The sequence below is a fragment of the Agelaius tricolor genome, unplaced genomic scaffold, assembly GCF_023055355.1.
Source record: "Agelaius tricolor isolate 1412-34295 unplaced genomic scaffold, bAgeTri1.0.p SCAF_10, whole genome shotgun sequence".
Taxonomy (NCBI): Eukaryota; Metazoa; Chordata; class Aves; order Passeriformes; family Icteridae; genus Agelaius; species Agelaius tricolor.
Genome location: NW_027269270.1, coordinates 30,755,264 through 30,774,913, shown reverse-complemented (window position 1 = coordinate 30,774,913; position 19,650 = coordinate 30,755,264). Strand labels below are relative to the sequence as shown.

At 40.8% G+C, this 19,650-nt stretch overlaps 1 protein-coding gene across 2 annotated transcripts; it reads left to right on the top strand.

Annotated features, from left to right (window-relative positions):
- Positions 1 to 402: 402 nt before the first annotated feature.
- LOC139593921 (basic helix-loop-helix transcription factor scleraxis-like) lies at positions 403 to 4,206 on the top strand. 2 transcript variants are annotated; one of them, XR_011680426.1, is made up of 3 exons: positions 403 to 882; positions 1,027 to 1,127; positions 1,237 to 4,206. XR_011680426.1 is itself a non-coding variant. In XM_071435454.1 (2 exons), exons 1-2 carry the CDS (start codon positions 403 to 405, stop codon positions 1,075 to 1,077), a joined length of 531 nt encoding a protein of 176 aa, XP_071291555.1. In that variant the 3' UTR covers positions 1,078 to 4,206. The 2 variants fall into 2 exon arrangements, 1 of the variants encoding a protein (XP_071291555.1); XM_071435454.1 differs by having other exon boundaries at positions 1,027 to 4,206.
- The last annotated feature ends 15,444 nt before the right edge of the window (positions 4,207 to 19,650 follow it).

Sequence of the window (19,650 nt, the reverse complement as noted above, 5' to 3'; positions counted from 1 at the left end):
TCCAGCCTGAATGACCCTGTGCATACATACCCACACACATGCTGGAACAGACACGGAACACGGGGGCGCAGAACGGGTGAAACCCGCAGAGGTTTGTGCGCCCCACGGGGACCCAAGGATCGGTCACACCGCTGGATGCGGGAGCGCTGTTCCCGCGGGAGCCGCAGACGAGCCCCCCCGGCAGCGGGAGGAGGAGGAGGAGGAGGAGGAGGAGGAGGAGGAGCGGGGGGTTTCCGCGGAGCCGCTGCCGAGCCCGGCACCGCAACAGGTGCGGCGGCGGCGGCCCCCGGCCGAGAGCAGCCGCCAAGCGCGGCCGGCGGGACACGGGGCGAGCAGGGGCGAAGCGGCACCTGCCGCGCATAAAAGTGATGGAGCGGCGGGGCGGCGGCGGCGGCGGGCGCCATGCGGGGCGGCGGGGGCGCGGCGGGCGCGGGGCCGGCGCGGGGCGCGGGGCGGCGGCGGCGGGCGCGGGGCGGCGGCGGGCGGCGGGCGGCGGCCAACGCGCGGGAGCGGGACCGCACGCACAGCGTCAACACGGCCTTCGGCGCCCTCCGCCGGCTCATCCCCACCCGCCCGGCCGACCGCCGCCTCTCCAAGGTGGAGACGCTGCGCCTGGCGGCCAGCTACATCTCGCACCTGGCCAACGTGCTGCTGCTGCAGCAGCGCCGGCAGGACGAGGCGGTGGATGCCGAGCAGCCGTGCCCGCAGCCGTGCCCGCAGCCGTGCCCGCAGCCCTGCCCGCAGCCCGGCCCGCAGCCTTGTCCACAGCCCTGCCCGCAGCCCTGTCCGCAGCCCGCTCAGCCCCCGCAGCCCTGCTCGCCGCCAGGTGCCTCCGCGCCTCGCTCCATCTGCACCTTCTGCCTCAGCGACCAGCGGCAGCGGGTAAGGGCCGGCTTCCCAGCGCCTCTCTGGGAGCTCTCTGCTGGGGAGGTTGTTGGTGTCCCCCGCGGGTATGGGATTGAACCGGCCAAAGGGGTCAGTGCTGTCCTTGGTGTCTCCTAACCTGTGTTTTTATCCATCGAACAGCACCGAGAAAGAGAGAAACCATCACCTGCTCCAGCCGTAACCGGACTCTGAACAGGCTGAGGTCTCGCACCACTCCTGCTCTGACTGTACCACTGCTCTGGGTAACATCGCCTCACTCGTGCTGCATGTTTACATTTAGATAGCACAGTCCTAAAAGAGTTACTTTTTAAGCCTATGCACTTTGTTTCATATTGTGAGGGTTTTTTTCAGGGTGTTTTGCAAGTGAAATTCACTGCCTCGGTTGCACCTGGCGCTGCAGCTATTTTAGCGCGAGAAATGTTAAACCTCAGCAGCCAAGCCCTGATCCTGATGCCTCCCAAACCTGTGTCGCATGATGAAACTTGAACTTCCAAACACACAGTGTGCCCTGTCAGGGGAAGCTGCCATGAACACGCCGTGCCCTACGCCTCCAGCCCAGCCCGGGCTGCACGCAGCGCTGCCGCCCACCCCTGCAGCTGCACGCCAGATCTTGGGGACACGGGCTGATGCCGACAGCTGACATGCTTGAGAGGTCTCAACGATGCTGGGAGATTATTTTGAGGTGTTCACAGAAAGTTGGAAAAACTTCCAGTGAAAGGAAGCAGCACCGTTGGCTGTGCACAGGCACAGAGCACAGAGGCACGGGACGTAGCCAGCACAGGAGAGGAAAGGGGAGAAGTGCAGTGTAAGCGATGCTCCTTTCTTATTAACACTGTGAGTCCTGCCAGTCCTTTAAATAGCACGGGATACTCCTAAATCTGCCTGGCAAGGAGGGTTTCCCAAGGGCTTTTACCCATCACCCAGGTCTTTCCATAACTGTGCCCTGTAAGTCACTGAGGTTGTTTATCTCCCCTCCGTTTACTAACTTGTATATTTTTTTTCAGAAGTAACTCCAAAAGGCAAATAAGCATATTCTGTTTTCAGATTTGGACATTAGCGAAGCAGCAGGCTAAAATCTTAAACCCCAGCAATGCTGGATTCTAAGAAACACGGAGGTTAATTTTGCAATGTTTTTTATGGCTATTCATAATAAATTAATTAGGCTTTAACTTGTTACTTTGGGAGGCACTCTGCACTCTTTGAGAGCCTGGTGACTGTACCACTCCAAGAAGTGCTGCAAGCAGAACTTGTCTCCTTTTCCCTCCCCTGCTGCCATGTGTGCTCCTGGCCAGCCTTGCTGCTCTGGCCAAACGTGAGGGCTAAGAAGCAGCACTGTGGTGTTCACTTTCTTTTCTGTACAGAGTTGTCTCTTCTTGCCCTACATAAGTGCAAAGCAAATTCTGGCAGCTGTTACAAAGAACTTGGCAAGAGAAAGGTCGTGGTGGACTCCTATACAACTTCACCTTTTTAGTTTCCCTTCTCCCCTGCCCAATACACAGTGGCCACTTTTTCTGTAGCACAATGAGGAAAAATCTGCTGTATCTACAGAAATGCAATAAGCTCTTCCTTTGAATTCTAACAAAGAAAAATACCAAGCAAAGCCCCAGCAATTCCACATCACGTCAGTCTCTTTGGTTATTAAAAGCCACGGGCTGTATTTTCCTGGATTGAGAGGAGATTTTTGCTTTTAGAAGGTTTCTATCATTAATCTTTTTTTAATGAGGAACTTTCAATTGCTGCCAGATCATGGTCTGTGTTTGCTTTGGCACTGATTTGTGAAGCTGGAACTCTTTACAGCTTTGTATAAAATGTTTTTTCTTAATTTTTGTGTGGTGTTGGCCTCTGTGTGTGGGTGTAGAGTTCTACAAACAAATCTTCCTGGGTTTTTTTAATCAATTTGAAAAAAGTTGTCTTTTAAAAAGTTATTTGCTGTACAATTAAAGCTGATCTTATAGTTAGGCCCTACATTCTTGTGAACACATTAAGCCAAAGTATCTGACCTCTTTATAGATAATTAACACTAATTTATTCATTTAGCTGTATCATTTCATACTATACCTAAAATGACAAAACATAATTCAGTTTCAAACAATTTTAGGAAAATTTTTCATTGAGTATGCTCTGAATTTCAGAATTTGTAAGAAAGAAAATAAAATTATTTATTTCAGGTTTTCAAAATGCTGTGATTTTATTACAGTTTTAAGAGGTTTTACTGTAGCCTTGGCAAATGAAGTATATTTGGATTTAATGAGATATCTTTATACTTAGTTATTAAAGGAAATAAGTACAAAATATGAAGTCCACTTCTGTACCAAAGTAAGAGCTGAAATTTCATAACTCGAAACTCTCCTGAATAATTTCTACAATCCTACAGGAATTTGGTGTTTTCCCTTTAAAAGGGATTTTATCTCCCTGGTTTTGTAAAGGGTTTATACAAAATGCTTTTCAATGACAAAAGCAAGAGCAGCCCCTAAGAACTTGGCCTTCTCTCCTGTTTAATGAAGCTCAGTGTAACACAGAATTCTTCTCTCTTTACTCAGGATAAACTGTTGAATTCAACTGGGCTCAAAGACTTTCTCAGGGTTTCAATTACTAAATAATACAGGAGTTTCAGCAGCACTGATTGATCGTGGCAGAAATTAGACCCCAGAGCACTGTGGCCCAAATATTTATGGTATAGACAGATAATGTCTATGCAAAGCAATTATAACCATGATTTCTCTGAGGAATGTTTGTGTATGTGTAACTGTGTGTATTTAAATGAGGAAAATTGGGGACAAATCCTTCACTTTGCCAAAATTTATTTGTAATGCAAAACTTTTTTAACCTCAGGAGCAAAAAAAAAAATTAAAATCGAGCTGTTACTCTGTAATGGGTTTTCTATAAATCAAGGGAAAAAGAATTTAATTTCTGGAGACACAGATGAATTGAGAGCTCAGATTGCACATAAAAAGAGCTCATCATCATTCAATGTTTTACTGAGGTTTTACTGTATGAGCTTGTGTGTCTTATCGGTCCTACTTTTTTAATCATGGAGCAGGGTTAGTCATGGCATGCACAAATATACAAGTCAAAATCTTGAAGGTGAGAGCAAGTACCTTATTTGGTGGTGAGGCATTGGAATAATGGGAGTTGTTCCAGAGGTGCCAAACCACCTCTAGAGTTCTGCAGATCTTGGGGGTTTGACTTATTTGTGAGTGCATTCTGTTCTCTGTGTATGAACAGAGGCATGCCTGATGCCAATCCCAGCTTTGTTTTTCTGTAAACACTTGGCTATTCAACTTACATGATGCATGAATAAAGCAGAAACAGTGAGATATACACCATTTGGTCTCAGATCCTATTAAATTATTGTTAAAATAATCCAAGCATGGTACTTTGTATAAATCATTTAACTTAGCCCGCTTTTATACATCACTGTATAAAAACAGCACCTAGCAAAGTGAATAAATCATGTTGTTTGATTTTACTGGTTAAGTTTAAAGAAGCATTTGAACACAGTTCGTGGTTATTTATGAATTAATCATAATGTAAGTCAAAGTAGTTTCATATGTTAGTTTCTATTTTCACTTCTGTTCTACAAAACAGAAGTTCCCTTTCATGGAAAATCTGCTTCTTTACAAAAATCTGTATTTGTTTGCAAAATGTGATTATATTTGCTAAAATAAACAGTATTTTTGCTACTAATTTAAACAACAAACTGCAAACATTAAGATGGAAGTTCTCTTCTATAGCCATCTCAAGATACAAGTATTTAATGGTTTTCTTTACCTTTTTCAAATCTATCTCTCCAAGATTTCAGCGGCATACTGATGTGTGTATGAATGCACCATGTGTGTGCATTGGCAGGAGAGAAGGGAAGTGGGTGGAAAACTTGGGAAAATGAAAAGTGAGCTCCTCTGCTCAGGGCCTGTGCAATATCCAAAGTGCCAAGCACAGGAGGAGATGGAGGGAGGGAAAGGGAGGGAGAAGAAAGGAAAAGGTTGATTCATCAGTGGAAGATCATCAGGGCAGACAAGCAAAAGAGCCCAGAGTGGGAGCAGCCCCTGCTGCGTTTCTGTGCTTTGGCCTGCTGCACTGTGAGACTGCTGACACTTCATTGAGAGACTATCACCAAAATTTATATCTAACCTAAACTGACTGCCTAAACAACACCTTGGAAAAAGAGAATGATGTCTTGATTAGTAGTAAGAGCTACTGGGTAATACAAGGTGAGAGAATGAATTTATATAAAATTAGCTAAAATAGACAGCGTGCTACAAAGGCAAGAGATCTGGGAGATCTCCTACACCAGGAAACCTTTGAAAGTTGAAGAGAAACGGTTCTAACAAATCAATATGAGGAGTGTGGGGGAAGAAAAGAAAATTATTACTGGGATAAAAAATACTGTAGAGTTTCATGAAAGCTTAGGTGGAAAAGTGACATTTCTTAATAGTGAGAAGAACTAAACTGGCTGCTGTGGAAGTATTTCTTTAAAAACCTTCTCAAAATTTGAATATACATTCATATCCAGGCAGCCCAGGTTGTTATTTCAAGTGAAATCCTTTAGCTGTTACAACATAATACGAAGTTTTAGAAACCTTGAAGATTCATCCCACTTTTGACGTTGTACAGCAAGGAGCACAGGCTTCCTCAGAAGAGGAAGGGGAAAGAGAAGGCATGGATAAATAAAGAAGAGTAACCAGTAGCCCTCCAGTACCATGGAGAGTATTCCTTGTGGTGCCAAGAAATGTCACTATTTGCAAGGATTTGACATCTTGATACAAGTAAACTATGGTGCACCAAAGAAAGTGATCCCTGTTTTGGTGAAAGGTAAAATGTAACAAACTACTTAAGACAAAAGTTGCTTTAGAAAGGCCTTATCTACTCTCTTTCATTTACAGCATTCACATCACAGAAGTGTTGTGAGGTTTTAATTAAACATTTGGAAATTGCTATGTGTTCTTCCCAAGGAGAAGCCAATACAAATAAGACAATTACACTGAAATGGGTGATGGAACAAGGAAGTGATAAAAGTAATTCCACTTGTTATGGCATCTCTCTCCAACATCTTATTGTGTTTCCTTCACATTATTAAAATAAGCCCTACTTTCCAAGCATATGTATGCAGATCATTTTTAAATGCAAAGATTGCAGAAACAGGTAATTCTTTCAATAAGACAGTGGAGCTTGGTGGGAAGGGTAGGCATCTGTCAGGCCCAGATAAGATCAGACAGCTGTGCTCTATCCTGAAAGGGTTCCGTGAAGCTCACTTTTCCTAGGGAAATAACATCTTTGGTATGAAAAGCAGCAAAATGAAGTCTCCAAACAGATAAGTAGAGAAAACACAAACTCTCAGAGCTCATTTTAATCTAAAATACCAACTCTGTATCAGGTGAAAAGATGCAGGACAAGAGGAGGATAACACCTTTACCAAACAGTAAAAAATAAAGGGCAGGAGGATCATTTCACTCTATAGTCTCAAATTAATCCTTTGTATTAGAAACAAAGGTGACTTCAGCAACAATAATCACTGCAGAGAGCCACTGGGACAGTGAGAGGGTTGGAACACAGGACACCCAGGACAGGCTGTGGGAAGAGGGGTGGTTAAAACAGAGGCAAGAAAACCAAGAAGGTGGAAATCCAACAGCAGTGTCACAACAGCTACGTGGGATGGTAGAGACCAGACTTCCCTAAGGGACACACAATGAAAGCACAAGCAGAAAAATTCACAAGTTGCAATAATTTTATCTTTATTTTCTTTTACTTAAGGAAGAAAGCTTCTCACCCCAAGCATGGTCAAGGACAGGAGCAGGTCATCCAGGGAGGATGTGGAAGCCTCTTCCTTGGAGAGCCTCAGAACTTGACAGAGTGAGGGCCCAGTTGGGTCTAACTTTGAAGTCAGCCTTGCTTTGAAAATGGAAGATGTATGGAATAACTCAAAAAGTACTTTTCAATCTAATTTTTCCTGTGATTTTATGAAATGATGAGCTCTGGAAAGAAAGTTTGTAGAATAGAATAAAAAGAAAAGTGCAAGGATTTCACAGGAAAAACCCACACTATTGGTCAGTGGCAGGATCTATTGTGCCAGACAAGATGAGGGGCATCCAGGTATGCATATCAAAGGGATTCCTGGAAAAACAGGAAATCAACAGGCCTATAAAGGGAATTTCCAAAACCAGAAACAATGAGAGGCAGGGGTCTGTTTCTATCAGAAGGACCTCTCAGGTCTGAATTAGTAAAGAGTTTTTAACTATTTGTTTGGATGATGGTTAAATTTAACAGGTGACAACTTTGGAGGGCTGATTAAAATCAGGGATTAACTCATAGAAAAATTAAACAAGAAATGTTCTTAAAAAGATGCATTTTCATGCAGAAATGTTGGTAGTGCCACAGCTGGCAGGAATAATGCACCACACAAACATATGATAGCAAATGACAAGCAGAAAATTATTTTTGAGGTGTTGCATATCACAGACATAACAAGCCTTTATGTGAAAAGCAAACCCCACACTGGATGCAAACTTCACCAAGACCCCTTTTGGCAATAATTTCTATTATTATTAGAATGTCCCTGAAATTTGTCTGAAGCATCTGGCTGGGTGGAACATCTGTTAAAAGTTGTAACTTAGAAGAATATTACAAGTAGAGAAGTACATAGTCTTAACTACTGTGTCTGTGCAAATGAAGTGATGGAGAGGGACCTGAGAGGATTGTGAATGCCAAACCAGGTAACAGTGAGAGAGGATATCTGTATCTTATTAACAAATAAATGTCTCCCAAAGACACCAGCAGCAATATAAAAGGAAATTATGAGACACTGAACTTTTCAAGGGTAACATTTAAAGTACCTGTGGTGCTGCTGGTGATTGAAGCCTGAGAATATGCTAAACACATGCATATACAACAATTAGACTATCAGAAATGCACAATAGAAGTTTTAGCATCATGGTAAGAGGTATAACAAAGTTATATATATCCATGATATATCCATGGGAAACAGGCTCCAGGCTGCAGGGAGCAAGGTCCTACTGTGTGTTGTTTTGTTACCACTGCAACCGATTATTTTTATTTGCCACACTGCTCAAAGAAAACCTGAGTGGAAAAGACGGGCTTTAATAACAGGTGCTGTCAAAGATAACAGCATAAGTGAGAGTTTCTGGCTGATGTAAGAGGCAGTTTCTGGAACGCTCAGTATCTACAGCAGTGTGAAACACCAACCCTGGAGCAGCCAAGCATAGGTCAGGCCCTCTGGAGCATGGGCAGCGGCCAACAAGAGAGACCCAAAGAGGAACGGCCAACAGCCGCAACCCACAACATTCCTGGGCTGCACAGGACAGAGCTGAAACCAGCCAGAAGCAGGAGGAAAAGCAAAGACCACTTTTCTGCTAGATAAAACAATGGTAGTGCTTATTTTAGCCTCTGCAATGAGATGGAGCAGAAACTGAATGTATGTTCTGGGGAGCCTCTGCATTCCAGCAAATGCCGCAGCGTTGCCGTGTCCTCCATCCCACCAGACAATCCTTTGGCAGCTGTCACCAATGTGCTGCAAATGAGCAGATCTTCTCTGTAGGAATTGTTTCTCTCTGCCTTCTTGACGTGTTTGCCTCTCCTCAAGTGGACCAGCTTTCCCCAGGATGGGAAATACACAGGGAAAACTATTTGAAATATCACTACTGGTAGGAAAACACCGCTGCTCTTGAAATTTTTTAATTAAGATGGTTAAACTGCTTAATTAAAACTATTTAAAAGGCCTATTCTCATTTCCATTAGGGACTTTAGAGATCTTATGGCCTCAAAGAGTACAAAGAGGTCCAAAGGTCTCCATAATGTAAATAAGTATTAGTGGATTTATTTTCACTGGCATTATTTATAGTTAGTGATCTTCTCATGTTAGCTTAATTATCATCTGATTCTAAAAGGCTAATAATTTCACTCCATTACCCTCCAGATCTGCTTCTCTTTCACAAGGAGTTTAACAGATGCCAAAAATTAAAAAAAAAATAAAATAAAAAAAAAAGATTAAGAGTCAAAGCAATGCAGAAAATCAAAGCTGTTAAAAGACAATTGCTGAACCAGTGATTCAGAATTTGTTGCTCACCACCTCCATCTGCTGAAAGTTTCAGCAGAAACAGATCAAATCTTGTAGGCACCACTGCTCCTGGACTGAGAAAACAGCTCCAAATACATCAGCAGCAGTTTCAAAGAATGCATTAGACAGTTGGTTCTGGTGGGCAAGGCTCTGGTTCCTTTTGCCAGCTCTGCTAGTCCCTCACTCTGCCACAGGCAAAGTCAAAAGCTTCTGAAACTGTACAGTTGGGAATTGCTGGAACATACCTCTCAATATCCAAACTCATCTGATTTTCAGCAAGATTTGAGTCCTTGAAAATGAAACTAAGGCTTTATGGGGAAAAATTTGCTAGGATTCAGATGCTGAATAAAAATCACAATGAGTACAAAGATCAACATCTACATATGCACAAACCCCATTCCGTGCATGTGCTTCCAGATCACCTGAACTGACCAGTGTGGAAAGGAGCAGGAACAGAGGGACCATCTTTGTGTATTCCAAATTGAGAAAATTATCAAAATAATGCAGCATAATTTGAAGGGGTGGACATCAGCTGAGAAGTGATGAACAGAGTATTCACTACCAGCTCACTTCCACAAAGACACAGAGCATGTGTGAACCACCCGGGCTCCATCCCTGCTGAACAAGACCAGGCATGCACAGGGAGGAGGAGCTGGGAAAGATGCTCTGCTCTGTGTGTTTGCTCCTTTTTCCACTCCCAAGACATAGAATTGAAATGCACATTTCAGTAACTTAGCTGAAAACAGCACATTCTGCAATTTCCACTGAGCAAGTCCCCATTGCACAACTGCTGTTCCACAACCAAATGTCAGCAGAGCAGCTGAGCCACACACAGGCCTGGGAGGGAAAGGGAGAGCTCAGGAGCCTGGAAGAAAAAGGGAAATCACAGTGCTGACCAAGGAAAATAATAAAAACCCCTTCTGTTAGGCTACCTGATGGCATATGGTACATGGTTTGATCTTCCTTGTGAACCCCTGTCAAGTCAACTACCAAGCAGAATTGGAATATTACCGCAGATAATGTCCCAGTCCCAATCTTTTTTCAGGATTGGTACTCCATTATACTCCCACTTTAGGCAGAAATGAAACCTACAGCCCACTTTGCCTCAATATGTAAGGATAGGTTTCTAATAACTCTGTGTCACCTTGGAAAATTAAAATAGTACCTCTTGTTCTGATTGTATATGAAAGTATAGCTAAAACAAATTTCATGGCACTGATTAAGTGTCGTGTTCACTAAACTTTCCAATCCCATTATGGATCTTTCTATATTGGTGTTAGCAGAGGCTGCATGGTGAGTAAGAAAAATCAGATTTCAGGTGCTCACAAGCATGACAAATAGGCACTGAAGTGGCCTTGAGCACTGTGATGTAGTAACAGAGAGGAAATTGAAGCATTCAATATTCTGAGGTGCCTGAGCCCTCTGCAGATGGCTCTTGGATAGTTGTTGGTAATCTAGCAAAAAGAAATCATCTGGTTTTGTGAGGGCTTGTTGTTTGTTTTGCTTTGACACTGCCAAAATAAATAATTTGAATTCAGGCAGCATAATATGAGTAACAATAATACACACACTAACTTGCAGCTCTTACTTTAGGAGCTCATCTCTAAATGAAATCAATGCAAGATTTACCAAGTCCTTCATACAGTAACAAATCTCCAGTTCCAGGAGGCTACTGTACATTTCTGTGTTAATTAGGAGCTTTGTGGAATTTAATTCAAGGTTGCTGACAGAAAGGCTTGTGATGAGGAGTATTTTAAACCCATGACTGACAGTAACAGCAGTGTTGCAGTCTATTGCCTTAGTAGGACTATGTGTTCTGCCCATCCTCATATCCCACCATTTCATTAAGTAACTCATAATAACTTAATAGGTCATGAAAAAAATATATTTCTGTATGCTAATCTTTGTATCATTCTGCATTTTATAATTGGATGTATAATTAAAATGCAGAAATTGAATTATATGCTTTTATTTTGGGGCCTGTTTCTATCTGGCAAGTAGACCTGTGGAAAGAGGTGGATTTATAGTTGAATAGATGATCTGAAAATATTTATATATTATATAATCCATTTAGACATTCACTTTCAGTGAATGAAGACAATACCAGCAGGTATCTAATAATTAGGAGTCATTGTATACATTAGTACATGCATAAAGATAAATTTTAATCTGTTATATTGCTCTGAAATTATCATAGTTTAATATTTTTCAATTAAGAGCTTCACTGTTTTAGATTTTCATATATAAGGAGGTGCTGCAATTCTGAAATAAATTTTAATATTAAAAAAGTCACAAAGTAATAGAATAGTGATATTTCCTATTTAAATTGTGAGGCACAGCAATTGTGAGTTCCAGCAAAAAATTCTGATTTGTTAACGCAAACCTCCCTGATCTTCCAACAAAAACAATTCTGTATCTTCAAATAAACTTAACTCAGATTAGCTTGTAGGTTTAAACAAACATGTAGAACAGAGATCAGAGTAACAAATTGGCTATTACTCAGTAATATGCACAGGTGTGACCCTGCAAAGGTCAACAGCCAGGCACTGTGTTCAAGTGTGGAAAGTTAAAAATAGCCTGTGAAAGAGTAGTTTATATAAATTGGTGATGTACAGTAGCCTTTGAAGGCAAGTAAGAGTGAAAAAGTGTATTTAATTACCTAAAATTTAATTGACCTGTACAGGAGAAAAATATGAAATATGAACAATCCAGCAGCTTTATGAAAGAAATGAAGTGGTACTTTATAAGACTATTAGAATTCCTATTGATTTTGTGAATAATCGTCTCCTTGATTATTTTATCTCTCTCTCCACACATTCAGCCATTGCCTGCAAATGAAATTTAATTATTGTTTAGACAGAATCTGAACACATCCTCGAGCAAAGTAGTACAACCAGCAATGGCACAACAATTTGACAGCTCCCTGCAGCAGTACACAGAACCCATCCAGAATTGGATTGTGTCCCAGCATACTGCAGAACTACACTTTGCTGCCTCTCCTTGTGCTATCAGACAAAGCCAAGCCAGCCAAAGGATGAAATGGGGTAGCTGTTGGTGGAATTCCTGTTTCTCCCTCAAAGCCACCGCTCACATACTCACAGTGCCTTAGGAGCAAGCCCAATTCCCTGCTGGTGGCCTCTCCTTCAGAAGCACAGAGGGAGGAGGGGCTGTGTCCCTCCTCAGTGAGGAAGAACTGAATTACCTGCCAGAAGGAAAGCAGCACATGCAGGATCAGAGGTTTGGTAGCAACCAGGACACCCCAACATCACAGGGCTTGTGCAATGCAGGTCTCAGCACCCAGCTGATGTTTCACACTGCCTGAGGACTCAGGCTGGTAGCACAGCACCAGTTATGTCAAGATTAGGCTCAAAGTGGGAAAATCCATTTAATTTTGAGATGTTCTCCATGCCTCTTTTCAGAGGAAGAAGAGTTCTTTCAAATGCAGCAAACACTGTGCCCAGCCATGACATTTCTGTAAAGGTTGCAGGACTACAAACAAGAGCTGGACTCAGCAGCTGCCTGTCATCTATGCCAGCTCTGGATGCCAGCATAGAAGAATGATTTAAAATTGCATGATGTGGTACATTTAAAATGTACATCAAAAACCTGAATTTATACAGGCTGGATTCAGCCCTAATTTTATAAGTACATCATGTCACATTTTCCAGGCAGCTTAACCTTTTGAAACTACTACCTATTAGTGGGCCAAAAGCATCTTTTAGCTTTAGAAGGGGTTTAAATTCAAAATATACTTGGCACTTCTGTTTCAAGTAAAGATTAAAAGCTGGTGGAAACTGGTGGAAAAGAGTCTCACACTGAGCTAAACCCACCCCAGAATGGTGTTATAAATATGCAGAGGCTATGGGGAATAAAAACAAAAAAAGACCTTTCTTTCAGCAAAGAAGTCTGCTTCCTTCTCAGGATCAAATATGATCCAAGAGAAAATGGTGAAAACTATAAAAAATTACACAGAATGAGAGTCTGCAGCAAAATTTAGAAATATTCTTCAGTAATATGTAAAAGAACAAGGAAATAAGCATCAATTTATAGTTCTAGATTGACACCCAAGTTAATCTCTGAATACTCACCAAGATGACCATACTCAAGGTCTGAGTAAAGACATTGAACTGCAATGAGACTGAGGAATAGATATTACTGAACCCAAAGGGAAAGTAAAGCTTGATGTTCTCAATTCCAACATGTTCAAAGTCACCATTAATAAAGTCTGATAGCATGATTTCTCTGACAAACCTAATTCAGGCTCGAAAAAACACACTGTGTGGGTTTCAAAAGGTTGAATGGAGTCACTTGGGAACTACAAATTCATGAGTATGACCTCAGTAGTTTGTGAGTCTTTAGAACACACCCTGAAAGCTTTGATTTAATGCAGATATAATGCAGGTAAATGGAGATAAAAAGGATGGTCCTGCACAGTGACCAGAAGAGCTTTTACTTGTACATTTTCTCAAGAGAGAAAATACAAAGGGAAAAAAAAATAAAAAATAAGAAAAAAGGAAACCAGAACAAGGCTCTAGCCATATTTGTAGGCAAATGAGCATATGCAAGTGGAAGCCTGAGCCCTGGTGTTTTCTGTAATATTCCATGTGCAGCTGTGAATGCCTGCACTAATGCCAGTTAATCTGCAGAGCCATGGGCTGAGGGAAGGCAGTGTTGGCCACAGTACTGGAGTCATCTACTACTCTTCAAACACTGAAACCCAATCCTTCACATCCTCCTGGGCTCCACCAGGAGGGAGCAGATGGAGCCTCACTAAGCTGCTCATTCAAACACAAATGCATAATAAGGCAGTAAACATTAGGGGTTTGACACAATACCAAAGCAGAGCAACAACAAGAGTTTTGCTAAAAGTGCTTCTCACTTAAACCTTTCTCTCATGCTTCCAGTAGAGTGAGAGTTCATGGCTTAAACCAGGACTAACAGCATACAATTAAATCTGAGTAAACAGATTTATACTGTTTATATTAACAAACAATTTAAACTAAAGAAAAGACTTTTTGCAATGGCACAGTCTGACTCCCCTTTTATGTGATGTACCAATTTCAAGCACCTCTGCAATTTTTTGTTTGCATCCTTGCAATTAAGGCTCATCCCTGACATCCTGCACTAAGAGGATGCCTCAGCTTCCTTTTGTTTTTTGGGGGGTTTTTTTTGTTTGTTTTTTGTTTGGTTTGGTTTGGTTTTTTTGTTTTTTGTTTTGTTTTTTTTTTTTTTTTGAAAGGTCTGACAATTTTCACTTTCATTCCTACTCCAGGTGAAATATGGAATTTTTTTTTCTCTTTCTAGCTGTCAAAGTTTAGAGAACAAATAAAATGAGGATGAAAAGTTCTTCAACCTCAGATTTTTAATTTAAAGGTTTTTCTATTTTACTTTTCTTTCTTTCTTTTTTAACTCATTGAAATCTTAGGGTCAGTAGTAAATGTGCCATTCAAGTATCTATTTTTCCTGAAACCATGGCAGAAAACATACATCCCTTTAGGATAAACAAGCTGAAAGGAGACTTTCTTCTGTTCTCTTTCCCATGACTGAAGTGAAATTGCTTGCACCACTGGATATAATTTCATTTTAAAAGAGTTTTCTTAATAAATGCAAAGTAGGATTCAGACTACACAGAAAGATAGACTGGACAGAAAAAGATAAGGGATCCAAAAGAAGAATACACCTCAAAAGAGTTTTCTCCTACTTTCTGGATATCTTACCCTAATTCTGACATCCTTCCTCCTCACAAAGCAATTCTGACTGCAACCTTTCCAAACCATCTCTTTCAAGCTGAGGAACATTTTCACACCATTTTGTGATCTGATGCATTCCAGCCACTCACATGTGGCCTTACTGGTTTGTCAGGATGCATTCCTGTCTCATTTTATAATATCTTGAGGATAATATTTGTTGCAATACAGTTGAGCAAAGAAGAGAATGTGAAAACAAAGTCTTGATTCTGAATTCCCTGACCAATCTTGTCATTCAAATAGAAATAAAGAGTATGGAATAAATCCAAAGAGGAGAAAGAGAACACAGTTTTCTGTGCTTATTCAAAGGATAATGATGTCCTAGGGGAGACAATAAAAGAAAATGAAATTGCACAAAGAACACCTCCAGTACATCTGTAAACCTTGTAGGAAAACATAACAACAAAATCAATAATAAAAAACTATTTGTGAAGATGCTAAATAAAGCAAACTAGGAACAAGACCTCTGAAATGCATATATTGTAAACTGAGTTCTAATACTTCAAAACAATTATTCCTAATCCAGGCTGAGATTCAATAAGGATATTTACCCAGTGCTTACCTCTTCTTTTGTGCAACCTGACTTCCTATAAATGATCAGGGAAAGAGGAACACAGCAAAGTTCTTCAGCACAGTGCACACCATGTACTGTTCTGCTCAAAACAATGCCTGCATTTGCCCAAAAGTTGTGTGAGTGTTTAAGGAAGATCATCCATGTGCTGGTTTGTTCTGCATGGAGGGTTCCTCCTGTTAAACCTTGTTGATTTTTATGTAAGAGGAACAGGAAAATGAAAGTTCAGAATACCAGAGTCTCATGCTGCACTGTTTCTAAATATACTGGGTACACAAAGTCCAGCAGCATCCCAAAAACAACCTTTTGCAGCAGGTATAATAGTGTATTTTATAGATTCTCCTCATTTAAAAGGGATAATCAGATTTTCATCTGATTATACCATCTCTTTGTGCTGAAACTAAGCACAATGAAAACAGTCTAAATGGATTTTGGAAAGAGTGGGATAAAGTCACTGAGTGAACTGGAGCAATGCTTGAGAGAATGCCAGGAAGGAATCTACAGGTTTGCTGTAAAATACATGCATTAAAAAGAAAAGAAACCAACAAATCAACCAGAATACACACATACTTCTAGCCCAATACTTCAGCACATAAAACAACTTAAATTCATTAATAATCACAATACACTCCTCTCAGTTTTAAGAGACAAGTTCCTAAATACTTATGCACTGCTTTGAACTCTGAAAATCTTTTAATTGAAAGAGACCTGCACACTTCAGCAGTACTTAAATGTCTTCAGGTAATCCAAAATTCATCTGAAAGTTCAAAGAGATTAATTTATAGAGTATTGGCATTTCAAATGACCAACTCTTAACCTGTCAAATGATATATCTTAAAACCTGCAGCAAAAATCTCTTTTTAGAACTTTGGTCTGGTCATGCATTGCAGTTTATCAATAGCAGTAAAGCTTGGCAAACAGAGGCTGTGGTTGAAGTTCATGTCAATATAGCACAAGGTCCAGGAAAGACTTGCTGTCTCACTAAAAGCTTTTCTAAAGATTTAACTAGAAAAATGTTAATGCTATTGTAAGATTTCTCTGCACTGCACCCACATTCACCCTGCAAGAGCTTCCCACACATTGTCACAGATATTAAACATAAATGTAAGTAATGAATATAAAACAAAAAGTCCTTTTGCACTACTACAATAAGCACAGCATTTATATTTCAGGAACTGCTGAATGATAGCAATCATAACTCTGAAATTATTTACTGTGAAATTTGGGCCACTAAAATAATTCTAAATATGCAATTCTCAAGTACAGGGAAAGTTCAAGGAGAAAAACCCTTAGTTCTTATTCTTGCATCATATATTATAAATTTAAAATTAGCTGTATCCAAGTCTTAGAACATTTAATAATTACATTTCCATCTTCTATTTTTCCCTTGACGTGTACTTCATTACACAGGTGCACAACTGAGTAGGGATGCTCTGACTGACCTCTCCATTCTCTTAAAAGTCCAAGATGAATTCCCACTTACTATAAATGATCAAAGTTTTATGGACTAATGACAGTTTAAAATACTTTTTTCCCCCCACTTTTACTGCAGTCCTGTCATTAAGACTAACAATCTAAAGTAGCTAAGAGAATGAGTAAGCAAGATGATTTACACAGATGATAGTGCAATGGTAAGAAGTGGGGAAAGTTCCTTTCAGATTTTTTTTGTAGCTGACGCATTAAAAAGATTTACACCAAGGTCTTTAAGTGAAAAGAGAGCATTGCCAAAGAGGTCTGGCAAGCTCTTCTATCAATAAAATACTCTGCCCCATAAATTTAACCAAACTCTCAGCTTAAAACCTGATTAGCACTACAAAGAGCTTGCCTTGGTACCAGAGTTACCAGCCCAGTATCCAAAGGGTCTGATAAAAACCAGACAAGATAGCAACACTTCTACAAAATTTTCACCACCATGGCATCTCTCATACTTTTTATTTTCCCATGATGCCCCATACAAAAGCTGAGGAAATAAGCATGAGAAAGCACAGGCTCTAAGACAGAACAAAGTCATATTGAAATTACTCAGGGATGGGCACAGCAGTAAAAGCTTCTAAGTTTCTCTGCCTGGCTGATCTGTACTTCTAGAGCCAGACTTACAACAATCATGGCATAGGGTTCAACTTCTTTCAGAATGTTCTTCAGTGAGAGGTCAATTTAGAACAAGCTTGCATCTTTTTCATAATCCAACTCCTACTATTTCTGTTCATCAGAAATAGCCTGAATCACATCTGAGTTTAGGTGTAGGGCAGGTTCAGATCAAGGCTTAATTTTATGACTGTACCAGTATATGCATTTGACATTTGAAAGCAGCAGTATTTGATACAGTGCTCAACGAAATTTCAAGACAAAATCACAGAAAGAAAACATGAGGCTTGCTGTTGCTCAGTATAACAGAACATTATTTGTTTGGTGCTAAAAATGGGCTTAAGGTTGTAAGCCATGACTGTTTTGACAGTCCTTGCTTCCAGATCAGCTGTTCCTGACATTTCCATCAACTATCAACTTGGATTGCAGCCCATCCAGATCTAGAAAACAGGTGCCATCCACTTTTGGACTTCACCCAAAAAGAGTAGGGAAGATACTCATATGTCCTCACCCTCACCCTGAAAGTCTGAATAAAGTGATAAACTTTATATATAGGGAACTCCAACAGTCAGATCCTGGCAGGAAGAAAAGCAAGGGGCCAAAGGGAGGATAAGCAAAAGGGTCTTTTTATGTCCCAGCAGTGCAGGCATCTCTGCTGAGGGCAGCAGGCTCAAGACATCAAGACATCTCTGAGCCAAATTCTTTAACCCCCAAACAGATACAAACAAATACATAGAAATCCACTCAGATGGAAGCCAGTTTTGCCTACTGACCAGTCCACACATCCTACTCTGAAACCAAATCAGGACACAGCCTTGGATAACTGGTCCATCACAGTAGTGCTGAGTTTCTATGGGAAAGTTTGATATCATTCAGGAATTGTTGTGCTCCTTCAGCCAAACAAGGGTGGAAGACAAAGCCACCAAAAAGGGAGGAACCTTCCATAACCAACACCTTTCCCCGCTCACTGCTGTGATTTGGCAGTCTACAGGCAGCCAGAAGTGTCAGGAATTTAAACAATTCTGGTTACACAAATGTTACAAACCTTGCTGGCAGCTTTTAAAAACACAGAAGGAGGCAGATCCCATTCCTCTTCCTGCTCAGCCATTCCTCAACCAAACTTTGAGCACTTGCAGGTCCAATTTCCAATTCTCCAGCTTTCACCCAGGTCTCAGACTACATACTGGACACTATCAACACCCAGTTGTAAAGTAGTGTCACAAAATCCAGGTATTAGCATGGTAAAATAACACCAAAATTTAATAGGGAGCCAACATGCATCAACGGAAGGTCAGCCTACAAGTCTTATTCCTAATCTTTTGTCTGCATCAAAGAATTTACTCCTCTATCCAACCACAGATATTATCTATGGTTCTCTAAAATACAGTCAGTATTTGTAATGGTATTCTGATTGAGATAAGGAAAAAAACACTGAAGGTTACTCATGAAAGTGTTTGCCAGTGTTCCTCATTGGTCAGAATTATAAGTTTTAGCAAATAAATTCACTATTTCAAATTATAGGAGAATCTGTGCCATCATTGCATGTATTCATTCAAAAACATACATTCACATGTGCACAGGAAGCTCCAAAAATGGATATGTCCTAAACAAGAAACAGGACAGAATGTGACCTTCATGGCAACAAATTTTCAACTAAACACAGAGATTTTAGGCTGTTTCAGGAAAATGCTTGTTTCACATTCACCAGTTTGGAGAGGGATTCCTCTTCTGCAAATGCAATTACATCAGCTGTCCAGTGGCAGATGGCAGGAGTGATCATAAACAGGATGATTTTACTTTCTGGTCAACATCCACTTGTCAGGATTTTTATATAGGTTCATTTTTCATTGAAATGAAGGAAGAGCTGCATGTATTTTTTCATTCACATACAAAATATTTAGGAAAAAATAGCAGGAAACTCTCATAGAAACACAGCATCTTCCCTCCCACTCCCTGCCTTAGCATCTTGTACAGCAGCCTGGGAAACCAAAACAGGTCATGCATTACAAACCAGTTTTCAGAACAATTCATTAAAAGCACTGAAGAGTGCTTGCTGCTTTCATGTTCTCCCCAGATGATGTGTTGACTGCATATCATATTTGCAAGCCCTCATTCCTTGCAGATCTGCTCCCAAGAGAGAGTTAAAAGTGGGAAGACACATTACTCATCCAAGTATGAGAAGTTAAAATCGTTCAGAGGGGATTACAAATGTCATTTTTCCCACTGAATCTCTTCCACACTAAGTCCTGTTGACTGCACACATTCTCACAACCATCCCCTTTGAACAATTG